The sequence below is a fragment of the Geotrypetes seraphini genome, chromosome 6 (assembly GCF_902459505.1).
Source record: "Geotrypetes seraphini chromosome 6, aGeoSer1.1, whole genome shotgun sequence".
NCBI classification, from domain to species: Eukaryota; Metazoa; Chordata; class Amphibia; order Gymnophiona; family Dermophiidae; genus Geotrypetes; species Geotrypetes seraphini.
In genome coordinates, this window is record NC_047089.1 from 233,835,055 (window position 1) to 233,847,810 (window position 12,756).

Genomic DNA, 12,756 nt, shown 5'->3' on the forward strand with positions numbered 1-12,756 from the left:
CCTCCAAGTTCCGGAATGCAAGCCACACGGAAACCTCGAGCGCCGGATCCAATCAGTGGGCGCACAATTCATGAGGATCCAGTGTGTTCATCCTCCTCCTGCATCCCAGTTGTTTCTTTAGATGATTCAGGCATCTTCAAGTTGATGAGTAGAAAAGTTGTAATGGAGAGCTGTAGAAAAATCCGACCGATGGGAACGGGCAGAAACTAAAGACTGGGGATTAGGGGGAAGCAGGGGGAAATGGGTAGGGCTCAGGCATGCCCAGTGGGGCCCGGGCACTGCACGTGCTCAGAGAAAAAAAAAAAAATCTCTCTGAGCTATTGGAGAGCTTATCCGCAAATTGGGAGGTGTTGGGACAACACCCATATGTGGCTGACTCATCCTGCTTGTCCTAGGAGAATGTTCTATTTCAGTGATATCCTTCAAAGATACTCCTCACCAAACCATGCGCTCCTGGTCAACTGTCATCTCCCTCCTCTCATTTTAATTTAAAAGTTGCTCTATTCTTTTTAAACGTTAGCACCAGAAGGCCTGGTTCCATCATGGCTATGGTGGAGTCCCTCCTTTTGGAATAGGCTTCCCCTTTCCCAGAATGTTGCCATGTTCCTAACAAATCTTAATCTTTCATTCCTCCACTGTTGTCTCAACTGTTCATGGAGACTTCTGAGCTGTGCCTGCCTCTTGGGTCTTGCATTTGGAACAGGGAGCATTTCTGAAAATGCTACCCTGGAAGATCTGGATTTTAGTTCTACCTGAAGAACTTCCTGAACTCCCACCCCCCTCACGCTTTCCTTTGTCATTAGTATCCACGTGTACCAAGACAGCTGGTTCCTCCCCAGCACGTAGAGCCTAAATTTGGCTTCCTGAACTCCCCCCCCCCTCACTTTTTCCTTTGTCATTAGTATCCACGTGTACCAAGACAGTTGGTTCCTCCCCAACACTATCTAAAATCTTATCTAGATGCTGTGTGATGTCCACCACCTTCAAAACAGGCAGGCACGTGATTAGGCAATCCTCACGTCCACCAGCCACCCACCTATCTACATGACTATACCTAATGACTGAATCATCTTCTACAACAGCTCCTGGGCAGAAGCTCTAGGACTGTTGTCTCTAACTCAAACTTTTTGCAGGGCCACATTTTGGATTTGTAGGTACTTGGGAGGGCCTCAGAAAAAATAATTAATGCCTTATTAAAGAAATGACAATTTTGCATGAGGTAAAACTCTTTATAATTTATAAATCGTTCCTTTTGGCTAAGTCTTAATAATAATATTGTAATTTATAGCTAAAGAGACATATGATCAAGAAATTATTTTATTTTACTTTTGTGATTATGATAAACATACCGAGGGCCTCAAAATAGTACCTGGCGGGCTGCATGTAGCCCCCGGGCCATGTGTTTGAGTCCACTGCTCTAGGAGATGCATCCTCTGTGCAAGAGGATATTGCATCCCCTGGTGGGCTGGTCCTGGCTACAAGATTATTTCCTATTTCACCAGGGTGATGCTTTCCTGTTAGGAAACCTTCCTCCTGTAAGACAGCTCAGGGGCTGCCAGAATGGAGGCGGGACTTCTCTACAATGTCCTTTTATGTCTTTGGTATGGCCCTCTCCAGTCTCCTAGTTCCTCTAATTTGCTACTGTAGCCTCAATAGAACGGTGACCTCTCTTCTCCTGCCTCATAGTTCTTGAAAACCTCAAAAGTTTTTGTGACCGCTGGGAATGCCCGCTCTTCCAGAGTGCTATATGAGGTCACACACCTTTTATTATATGAAGTGGGCCAAGATGTTGATTCAATAAATTTCATCTGCGATTTCTGCTAAACATAAGACCTCTTGATACAGGCTGGGTGGGCCGAAACCATGTACATGTCGAGTCATTGAGTGAATAAAGCAGAGTTGTGAAATATATCAGCTCACCTAGTTTCTTTGGACATCTCCACTGTTTTGTTTGCTTGCGATTTACCTGTTTTGTATTCCTGAAATCCTCCTTGTACATTTTAGTTCCAGCTGCAGCCATCACAGTGCCTCTGACACGAGATACTATGGCTGCCTGTATCCTAACTCTACCTTTTTCAGTGAGTTTAGATTTTTTAAAAACAGTCTTCCAAGAACTTTCAAGTCCCTGCTCTTCAACCTTGACAGTCTGGTTTCAGCAGGGGCTTTAGCACTGAATCGGCTATCGCTGCTTTACTGAGTGAAGTCTATGCAGATTTGGAACATGAGCAGATGGCCCAGGCTGACGCTCCAGATCTGAGTGCAGCCTTTGATCTGATTGACCACTTTTTACCTCTGCAAAGATTGGCAGACATCAGGACTCAAGGCCAGGTCTTCAACTAGATTAAATCTTGTCCAGCAGTTCTTTCTTTGATTTTTCCAGTACAAAATCTTAATTGCACGAGATTTCCTGCAGGGCCTCTGGAGGATCTATATTGTTCCCTGTTCTTTTAAATATCTTTTTAAGTTCCTTTTATAGTACATATTAAGGATTGCAGTATTACTACACATTTCTGTGCAGATGATAACACTTTTGGTAAATGTCTTTTTAATTTTTTTTTTTTTATATATATCTTCTTATGCCCTGAACTTTGATTCCCTTTAATTTTGTTTGACTAAAGTAACCCTCTGATTGAAGCACCAAGGACTGGTGCTAAACTGTGACAAAACTACAGGCTAGGGGTTCACTAAGCAAACCGATCGTGTACCAATTGGTTTGCGACCCTGATTTCCCTCCAACCCAATTCACTAACCTGTGTACCTATCCGATTTCGATCTGTGCATGCAAATGAGGAGAAATGGCATGTAAAGTAGGCAGGGACACGATTCACTTAAAAAAAAGAGGGACACCAACTGGGCTGACCGATCAAAATAAGCGACTGCTGAGGACCAGTCGCTCAGGTCCTTTCCAACTGCCCTGCCTTCAGCCCCAATCTCTTGCTCTCAGCCCCGATCTCCTGCTCTCCCCCAAATCTCTCCTGCCGCCCTGCACTGTAAGCCCGTGGTTTTAACCGCAGGCTTAAAGCAAGTTAAAACCTCAGGCTTGCAAAAAAAAAGCAAAAAAATAAGTTTCCTGCTGAGAGCATGCGCAGACCATCTACAGGCAAGGTGGTCTGCGCATGCTCAAGGATCGCTCTCTAGCGATCCATGCGGTCGGTGGGAGGGGGGGTGCCAACGATCACCCCCATTTGCATACAGGCCTTTAGTGAATTCATCAGCCTGCATGCAAACAGACATGGATTGGACACGAATCTAGCCCTACAATCTGTTGCTTCTCTAGTCACCTTCACTCCCACCATTAATCCAAGCACTCAAAGGTAGATATCAAAGGGACAGATTCACTAACCTGCCCGATCTGGGCAGGTCCGACAAATTCACAAAAGACAAATATGCAGATGGGGGCAATCTGAGGAACGCCCCCATTTGCCTGCCCAGATAGCTGGTGTGGGATCCTCGCACATGCGCAGACCATCTGCTTTCCCTGCAGATGGTCTACACATGCGTTTTGTGTCTCTCTTTTTTTTTGGGCCTGACTCTCCTGCTCCTATCTCTGGCGGCGGCAGCCTCTTCCCTCCTTCCCTGCAGTGTGAGCCCATGGTTTTAAAGCAGCATAATTAGAAGTCAGAGAGCCAACAGGCACTGCTCTCCCCCCTGCCCCAGGGCTTCTGCAGCCCTGGAACAGACAGCAAGATCAGGGCCAGCAGAGTGCAGGGCGGCAATGGAGCAGGAGAGTCGGTAGAGAGGTGTGCGACTGGTCCCCAGCAGTCGCTTTAGGAATTGATCGGCTAGCCCAGTCAGATCAAGAATTTTGGTTTGTGAATCCCTGCCTTTCCTACTTTTGAATGTCCCTCCCCTCATTTGCATGCGCAGATCAGAGGATGGTCGAAGAGAGGTAAGTGAATCGGGCTGGAGGGGAATTTGGTCGCTAAGGGGTCACAAACCAATCTGTACATGATCAGTTTGCTTTGTGAATCTAGCCCAGAGTCCTTTAAACATCTAGGTGTGGTCTTTGAAACTAGTGTTATCTTTCAGGTTTCAGGAAATAGCAATTAAGCAATTGGATGACTTAACGCTTAGATAACTATAATAAGTTCAAAGGAACTTTGATTTCAACATCTGCTTCTTTTGCTTTCGTTATGTCTTGACTGGACTGTTGTAATATCTCTACAGGCATTCCTCAATACAAATTAGAGCAGTGGTTCCCAACCCTGTCCTGGAGGACCACCAGGCCAATCAGGTTTTCAGGCTAGCCCTAATGAATATGCATGAGAGAGAATTGCATATAATGGAAGTGAGAGGCATGCAAATCTGCTCCATGCATATTCATTAGGGCTATCCTGAAAACCCGATCGGCCTGGTGGTCCTCCAGGGCAGGGTTGGGAACCACTGAATTAGAGCATCTCAAACTCTTTTTTTTTAAATTTTAAATACCACAGCTGGGTTATAGTGTAAGGCTAGCAGGCTTGATCACATTTCTCCTATGCATTGAAATCTACACTGGTTGTCTGTTCACTATCATCTTCCGTTTAAGATACTAGTACTTTCCAGGACTTCCTGCAAATAAATTTCCTTTTATCTATCTGCATTGATTATATATCCTGTGTGCTAGGTTGGTTTCTCCATTCACTGCACAAACAACATTTAATTATTTTGTCCCCTATATGTGCACATCTGGAATCAACATGTAGCTTGTTTTTTTTTTTTTCTTTTCTTTTCTTCATCTTTATGGAATTTACTACATGTATTACATAAGATCTTGTCTTTTTAAAGAAATTTTTAAATCTACAGTATGTTGAAGTTCCACTATAGCAGTTGTTTTTTTATTTTTATTTTTTTTTTTTGACAAATTCTTGAGCGGGGGGTCCAAGTGTAGTTTTATTACTGTGATGTTTGCATTTCTTTTTCTGAGTAACTTTCCTATTAACAGAGTTCCTTTTTCTGTTTCTCATTAAATATTTTATTTGTAATCCGCTCTGGCCTGCTTACCAGAATAAGTGGTATATCAAGTTATATTAAACAGTCAGGTTGATGTGCTCCACTGCCCTTCTACAGGATATAATGTGAAGGTTCCGCTATGGAAGCGGTGCATGGTATCTTCAGTAACTAACTCTGCCTTGTCTTTAACCAGTGGATGTTGCCAAATACTGGTGCAGCAAATCAAGCCAGGAGCTGCGAGAGTATTGTGATGTCATAAAAATCTACATATTTTGGCCGCTTCTGTTTGAAAAGCTTGGATCACATGCTTTTAACGAGTGGCCTCTGATACAGCCCAGGTAAGCAGGAATGGTGTGCTGCTGATTTAGTTAGGTTTGACTTAAATGAATGGTGGTTAAGTTTCTTAACTTTTCTATAACTACAGTATTTTTTTTAATGTCTCAATAACTTCCTTTCCTTTCATCCTATTGGACCGGTCCGGACCAGTGGGATATAGCAAAGCAGTATCCCCAACATAGGGTGGGACTAAAAGATTGAAACACTCAATAGGAATAAACTGGGATAGCCTTAGAACATAAGAATTGCCTTACTAGGACAGACTGAAGGTCCATAAACCCAGTATCCTGTTTCCAACGGTGGCCAACCCAGGTCCCAAGCAGTGTTCCCTCTAAGCTGCGCTGGGGTGCGCTGGCGCACAAAATATTACCTCGCAGCGCACAAGTTTCTCGTCACAGCGCACACAGTGTAGAGCACAGTTCTTCAACCGCCGGTCCGCAAACAAAATCTTGCCGGTCCGCGAAGGATTCGGTCCCCGCCGCAACGAAAGGCCGGCGTCAGCTGACTTGCAACTTCCTGTTGTAGTCGCTGTGCCGGGACTCCTGCCTTCGCCGGGACTCCTGCCTTCCACCGCGTTTGCCTCCTGCCTTGTCTCCGCACCTCCAGACCAGCAGCGGCAGCTGTGTATGCTTTTAACTTCGGCACAGAGCTGCCCCTAATCAATAGTTTAGCGCGGTTTCATAAGGCAGCCTCGGGGCCTTTGCTAGGCCGGCCCACATCGCATCATCGAAGCGGGCCGGCTATCAAAGGCCCCGAGGCTGCCTCATGAAACCGCGCTAAACTACTGATTAGGGGCAGCTCTGTGCCGAAGTTAAAAGCATACAGAGCTGCCGCTGCTGGTCTGAACTCTTGGGCCGCTGAAGGAGGGCAAAAAGCAGCTGTCCTGGAGGTTTCCCTTCCTCTCGCCTTTACAGGTTCCTTTTTTCCACCTTTTTTTTTTTCCTTCAAACGGCAACGGGCCCCAGCATCGACATCAATCAAGTAAGTTCCACTGTCAATCAAGCGGTTCTGCTCGGCCAAAGCTTCCCCTGTGACATGAGCCACCCTCAGGGGAAAGAAAGTGACCCACAAAGGTGAGGGGAAGGGGGGCAGATGATGGAAGTTGGGGGGGGGGAGAGAGAGAGAAGGGGCAGATGATGGAATGGAGGAGATGAGAGAGAGAGAGAAGGGGACAGATGATGGAAGGGAGAAGAAGGGAGAGAGAGCAGAAGGCAGATGGATGTCAGTTGAGAAGGGAGAGCAGATGCTGAATGGAAGTGGGGAAAGAACACATACTGGATGGAAGGAGGAGATAAATAAAGGGGGAAGAAAATAGTAAGATAATGGAGGGGTGAGGGAAAGGGGTGACAAGCTGTGTGTAGACACAGTGAAAAGAGGGAAACGGGACTAAATAGTAAGAAAGAATTTAATTTAGATGGAGGCAGAAAATAGAGAAGGAAGACCAGAGAAGAAAAGGGAAGAGAGAGCAGAGAATGATCAGATCTGAGTGGAGGAAATGAGAAGAGAGATATGCTAAAAACCACAGGGGGGAGGGAAGGATAGAGATGCAGTTATTTTGAAGCTACACTGTTAACTATATGACAGCCTTTTAGCGACACAGGCAGCAAAGATCGATACTACCATCACCAATCTACTGACCAAATCAATAGACATTAAAGCATTCCGAAAAGAAATCAAAACTCATCTCTTCAAAAAACACTTCCCATCATCATAACCTCACAAAAGTATTAGAAAATGCTCTCATGACTACCCAAACACCACCACCAGAAACACCCGGACAGTATTATCTCTACTCGTCTAAACAACAGAATCCGGACAATATTATCTCTATTCGTCTAAACAACCTATCACTATCTACTATCTACTACCAATTTATCCTGGAAAAGTCCAGAACAACAATTGTAACTTAACGCATTCTTGTTTATATGTACTGCAATGCTACTGGAAATGTCCAGTCTTCTAACTTGTAATCCGCTTAGAACCGCAAGGCACAAGCGGAATAGAAATCACTAATGTAATGTAATGTAATGTAATGTTAAGTTAATATGCTGTTGGTAGAGTTGCAGTGGCATCCTAAACATATTTCTGGCAAGCCAACTGTATATGGTGACATTATTAGAAGATGACTGTGTGAAACTTTAGGGAACTTGGATGCCAATCAGTTTTTGGAAGCCAAAGGAAAACATACATTTTTTGTATGCTATACTGTATGTTTGGCTCGTTTCTACTTCAGTTTTGTTCTTGCCTTTTCGTTTTGTCTTCCTTCCACCATCTCTTATCTGCCTTCCTTATCATCCTTTTCAATGTGATTTGGCAGCTCCTGTCAATCATAGGCTGGCTGTGCAAGATTGCTAATTCTAGATGCCTGGGTGACCTAATGCCTGTGCATGTGATTTTCTGTTTTTGTGTTTAAAACATTTTGCTGAAAGCACAACAGTGCAAAAGAGTAAAACAGATTTTATGCTGTTTATTCTAGGAATAAGCAGTGGGCTTTCCTAAGTCCATCTTAATAATGTCATGCAGATTTTTTAAGGAAATTATCCAAATCTTTTTTTAATTACATGTTGAATGAAAAATATTTTCCCAGGTTTGTTTTAAATCTACTACTTAAAAGCTTTATTGCATGCCCCTTTACTCCTAGTATATATTTATTTTTATTTTTTATTTTTTAGTATATATATATTTATCTTTTGGCATGGCCCATCAGTTATAGCATTTGCTACATGATGGGCCATGCCAAAAGATAAATGTAGCATTTGCTACATGAATTGATTTTTTGTCACGTATGGTTAAGGGGCTGGAGGAGTTGCCGTACAGCGAAAGATTAGAGAAACTGGGCCTCTTCTCCCTTGAGCAGAGGAGATTGAGAGGGGACATGATAGAAACATTCAAGGTACTGAAGGGAATAGACTTAGTAGCTAAGGCAGGGAGAACGAGAGGGCACTCTCTAAAGTTGAAAGGGGATAGATTCCATACAAACGTAAGGAAGTTCTGTGGTAGAAAGCAACATATTTATTTGGCTCATAACTTGCTGGCGCCCGATATTTTTAGCTCACAGTGAAAAAAGTTTGCTCACAACACCCGCCCGCTTAGAGGGAACACTGGTCCCAAGTACAGTACCTATCTAGATCCCAAGTGTAAAACAGACTCTATGCTGCTTATCCTAGGAATAAGCAGTGGATTTCCCCAATCCATCTCAATAATGGCCTATGGACTTCTCTTTTAGGAAATTATCCAAACTTTTTTTTAAACCCCGCTATGCTAACTGATTTCACCATATTCTCCTGCAACAAATTACAGAGTTCAATTACACGCTGTATGAAGAAATATTTTCTCCAGTTTGTTTTAAATCAAGTGAAACAGTAGAAAATCAAAACCAATTTGGTTTTGAGACAGACATGGGGGAAGCCACTTCTCTTCCTGGACCGGTAGCATGGAATGTTGCAACTATTTGGCTTTCTGCTAGCTGCTTGTGACCTGAATTTACCACTGTTGGAAACAGGAAACTGGGCTAGATGAACCATTGGCTTGACTCAGTATGGCTGCTGTTATGTTCTTATGTTCAATCAGAAGGACTTTGGAAAGACAAAGGTATGGAAGAGGAGAAGTCAGCAAGTACCATGATAAGAGGAATAGTGGAAAATAGCATTGATAGACCATGAAAGAGATGTGTAAAGCAAGAAAGAAACCTAACTGGTGATTTTTTCTTGAATGGGTCTTTGAAAGCAACAGCCTAGGACAAAGTTCACCTATAAAGGGAATATTGTAACTACAGTAGAATTCCTTGAGTTGTTGAATATCCAGAGAAGAGAATAGAAAAGAAAGCTATCAGGAGCTGAAAAAACACTGTTTCCTTAGCTATATCTAAGAGGACTAGGAAAATCCAGAAGCAAATTGAAGAATCGTCCTTCACTGAGAAAAAAGAAGGGAGACCAAAAGGAGCTGCAATTGTGCAATATACAGGTGGCTGCTGCAATCATACAAACAGGTGGACAGCACCATTGTATAACTAAGACGGGTGCTGCAGATGTGCCACATGGGGGGCAGTGAAGTGCATGAATGTATAGTAAGAGCCATGTACTACATGTGGAAGTGTGCCAGAGCTGAATAGAAAATCCATGCAAAGGAGGAGGAGTCTGAGGCGCCTGAGCCAATCAGGGCCTTAGGCTCCTCCCTGTGCATCACATGATGCACTGGGGCAGGGCTTAAGGCCCACATTCGCAGTGCGTCATCTAGGAGCAGGAGGACTTTGCGGTTCCTCCTGCTCCGGAAGCGCTGGAGGGAGGCCTAAGGAGCAGAAGGGACTCAGCATCCCTCCTGCTCCCAACTTTTAGGTACAGGGAAGGTGTCGGGCTGGATCAGGCCAGGCCCGACCAGGGGTGGGCCAGTCCGGTCGGGATGCGGTGGGCTGGTTGCAGTCATTTTCATGGCAGGAGCGAGTTAGCATCCCTCCTGCCTTTTGTGGGGCATCTGTGGCGGCGGGGAGGGGGGGAATTTTTTAGGGGTTTGGGGAGGGAGGAGGCACTTTGGGAGGGGGCTTTTTTATTTTTTAATTGAGCAGTTATTTTGCGTGTGTAATACATGCAAACTATCTGCCCAATTAAAATAAAAAATAAAAAAAGCATGCAGAAGCCCTGACAGCAGTGGCAGGAGGCTGCTTCTCCTGTCACTACTGTCAGGGTCTGCGCATGCTCCAGGATCGCTCTCTAGTGATCCTGGCCGTGGGTAGGGTGTGTGTTAATGATCCCCATTTGCATGCAGGCCTTTTGTGAATTCGTCGGTCTGCATGCAATCGGGAATGGATCGGACATGGAATCGGGGGTTAGTGAATCTAACCCATTCTGTGCTGCACGATACCCTTCAGGGGCAAATCACCTGAGAACTGTTATCATTCTGTCTGCTGACAGACACCATCCATTAGTCTGGACTCGCCTGGTAAGATGCTAAGGAAGTTCCTTTATAACCTTTTCTGTGGTACAGCTAATAAACTATTTAATTGTTCTCCTTGATTCCCGGTAGATTTCATTTTAGAACAGACTTTGAGAGTCTGATTTTTTTTTTTTAATTTGAATTTACGCCTGGTTTACCACCAGATTTGGATATTATTCCTAGGTGGATTCTGGATCGCAGCTACAATTAGCTCTTGATGCTGGATTTTCCTTCCTTGCAGAATTTTCATTTGCACCTTAGAATTGGACTGGCTGCATTGGCACAGTATGCAGGAAAGTTTGGATGACTGCAGAATCTTCAGCCCATACTAAGGGCTCCTTTTACGAAGCCGCGTTAGCGGTTTAACGCGCGTAATAGCATGCGCTAATTTGGCGGCCGTGCTAGCTGCTACCGCCGCTTCTTGAGCAGGCGGTAGTTTTTCGGCTAGCGCGGGGAATAGCGTGTACTAAAAAGGTGCGTGCGATAATGCCGCTAACGTGGCTTTGTAAAAGGAGCCCTAAGTTGGGAGGAAAATGATGATGGTAGCAGCAGCAGCTGCTGTAGCCTGAGTATGATGGGAAATGTTGACAATAGCCTGTTCAAGGATGGATAAGATCATAAGAATGGTCCATCCAACCCAGTATCCCATCTTTATAGAAGCCAGTCCAAGTCACAAGTACATGGCAAAACCCCAAATAGTAGCAGCATTCCAGAGCTGAGATTGTGATGTCATAATGCCTCATTCTACCAGTGCCTAAGAGCCAACATAATCAGTGATGTCACAATGGCTTGATTGTCCTATACTTGGCTCACATAAGAACATGAGAATAGCCTTACTGAGTCAGACCAATGGTCCATCTAGCCCAGTATCTAAGCCAATCCAAGTCACAAGTACAAGGCAAAAACCCAAATAGTAGCAGCATTCCATGCCACTGATCCAGGGCAAGCAGTGGCTTCCCTCGACTCAACAGCAGACTATGGACTTTTCCTCTAGGAACTTGTTCAAACCTTTTTAAAAAAAAACCAGCTACATTAACCGCCCTTACCACATCGTCTGGCAAAATCATTCCAGAGCTTATCTATTCTCTTGAGTGAAAAAAATATTTCCTCCTATTGGTTTTAAAAGTATTACTCTTGTCACTTTGAGTGTCCCCCTAGTCTTTGCAAATCTTGATTTTCTGGAATAGTATGCCGAGATGTGGTTCTGCTGAATTAAAAAAAAATAAAAATAAAATTCGTCTTCCACAGGTCGATCAGGAGCTTAGATTCTGAACTCACCCTGAAGGAACTGAACAACATCGAGCTGCTGGAAGACATTTTTGAGATGGCTAAAAAGGTTGTGGTAAGTTAGAAATTGATTTTTAATTCTGGGATATTGTACATATTTATTGTATGTTTTAAAATCTTATTTGTCCAGAAAAAGGTAGATCCGAGGGTTTCTTGGGTTAGATTCCCCCACCTTCATAACCCCTTTTTCTGAGTTGTTTCAGCATCCTCCCACAGGCCAATTTACGATTTTACTGGCAGAGTCCATCTTGGATTTTAATCGTTCTTTTTTCTCAAAAGCTTCCATCTGCCTCGAAACCGCTCGTTTTTACCAGGGATCACCTATAATGGATTCCTTGGGCTAATCTGCCCCTGAATCATGCCCTTTATGCGCAGTTTTGCCTGCATGAGAATGGCTGTGTTCCACGTGCTGCAGGGCGTGGGAGGAAGGGGGCGAGAGCTTAGAGTTCAGCCTCCTTAGAGTTCTCCAAGGCGGGAGAACCTCAAAAAGCCTGGCCAACAGATCCCGCTCAGAAGCTGCACGTAACGAGGCTACAAAACACAAGCATATGGAGACGACGGAGATCCAACCACCCCAGTTAGGAGTCCTTTGGGGCTGCTTGTTCAGGGTTTTTCAAACTTTGTCAGTCTCTGTTTGATAGGTCCAGGGAGCAAGTGCGCCAGCACCAGAACAAGGAGAGTTCCTTCTCAGGAAGGCTTTTCCACCTTGTAACAATTCATTTACAAGTGTCATTGACCAGTTGGAACAGGACTGGGAGGACTGGCAGTCACTTTCCATGTCTTTATTATCTCAAGGATCAACTGCGTCCTTGGCTGATTAGGGTCTCACTCCAAGGCCAGAGGTTAGGAGGCACTGAGGGTGATGACCCGTCAGTACACCGTCTTTTAAAGTCCACAACTGTTTCACATGTCATTTCGGACACTGTGAGTTGAAGCTGGATCCTCAACAGCCCTCCACGTCCCAGTGTTCTGTTATGAGCGGTACAAATGCACAGACTACCTTTTTTCTCTGGAGACGAGCAGGGGATACGAGCAGGCACACTTGTTGGTGAAGTCCTCTGACTGAGCCTGTGTGTCGGTGCTCTCCCCTAGCTATAGTAAGCTTTAAGCTTACTGAGCATGTGCAGGATGCCCTACTCCTAGAGCCCCTCCCCTCATCATGTCAGTTTTCTCATCAACCGCTCTTGTACAGTCACAGCTCTCCCCTCTCTTCACAAAAAAACCCCCCAAAACTTAAGAGGAAGTCAAAGAGCTTTCTTCATTTTTTAGCTT

The 12,756-nt window shown here is 44.5% G+C and overlaps 1 protein-coding gene across 3 annotated transcripts in view; it reads left to right on the top strand.

The window, feature by feature from the left end:
- TTC3 (tetratricopeptide repeat domain 3) overlaps positions 1-12,756 on the top strand; it is a 280,528-nt gene that overhangs the window by 19,804 nt on the left and 247,968 nt on the right. For all 3 annotated transcript variants that reach the window (XM_033948613.1, XM_033948616.1, XM_033948614.1), the window contains exons 5-6: positions 5,126-5,270; positions 11,446-11,539. In XM_033948613.1, coding sequence (XP_033804504.1) covers positions 5,126-5,270; positions 11,446-11,539 — 239 coding nt within the window. The remainder of the gene's footprint in view (positions 1-5,125; positions 5,271-11,445; positions 11,540-12,756) is intronic.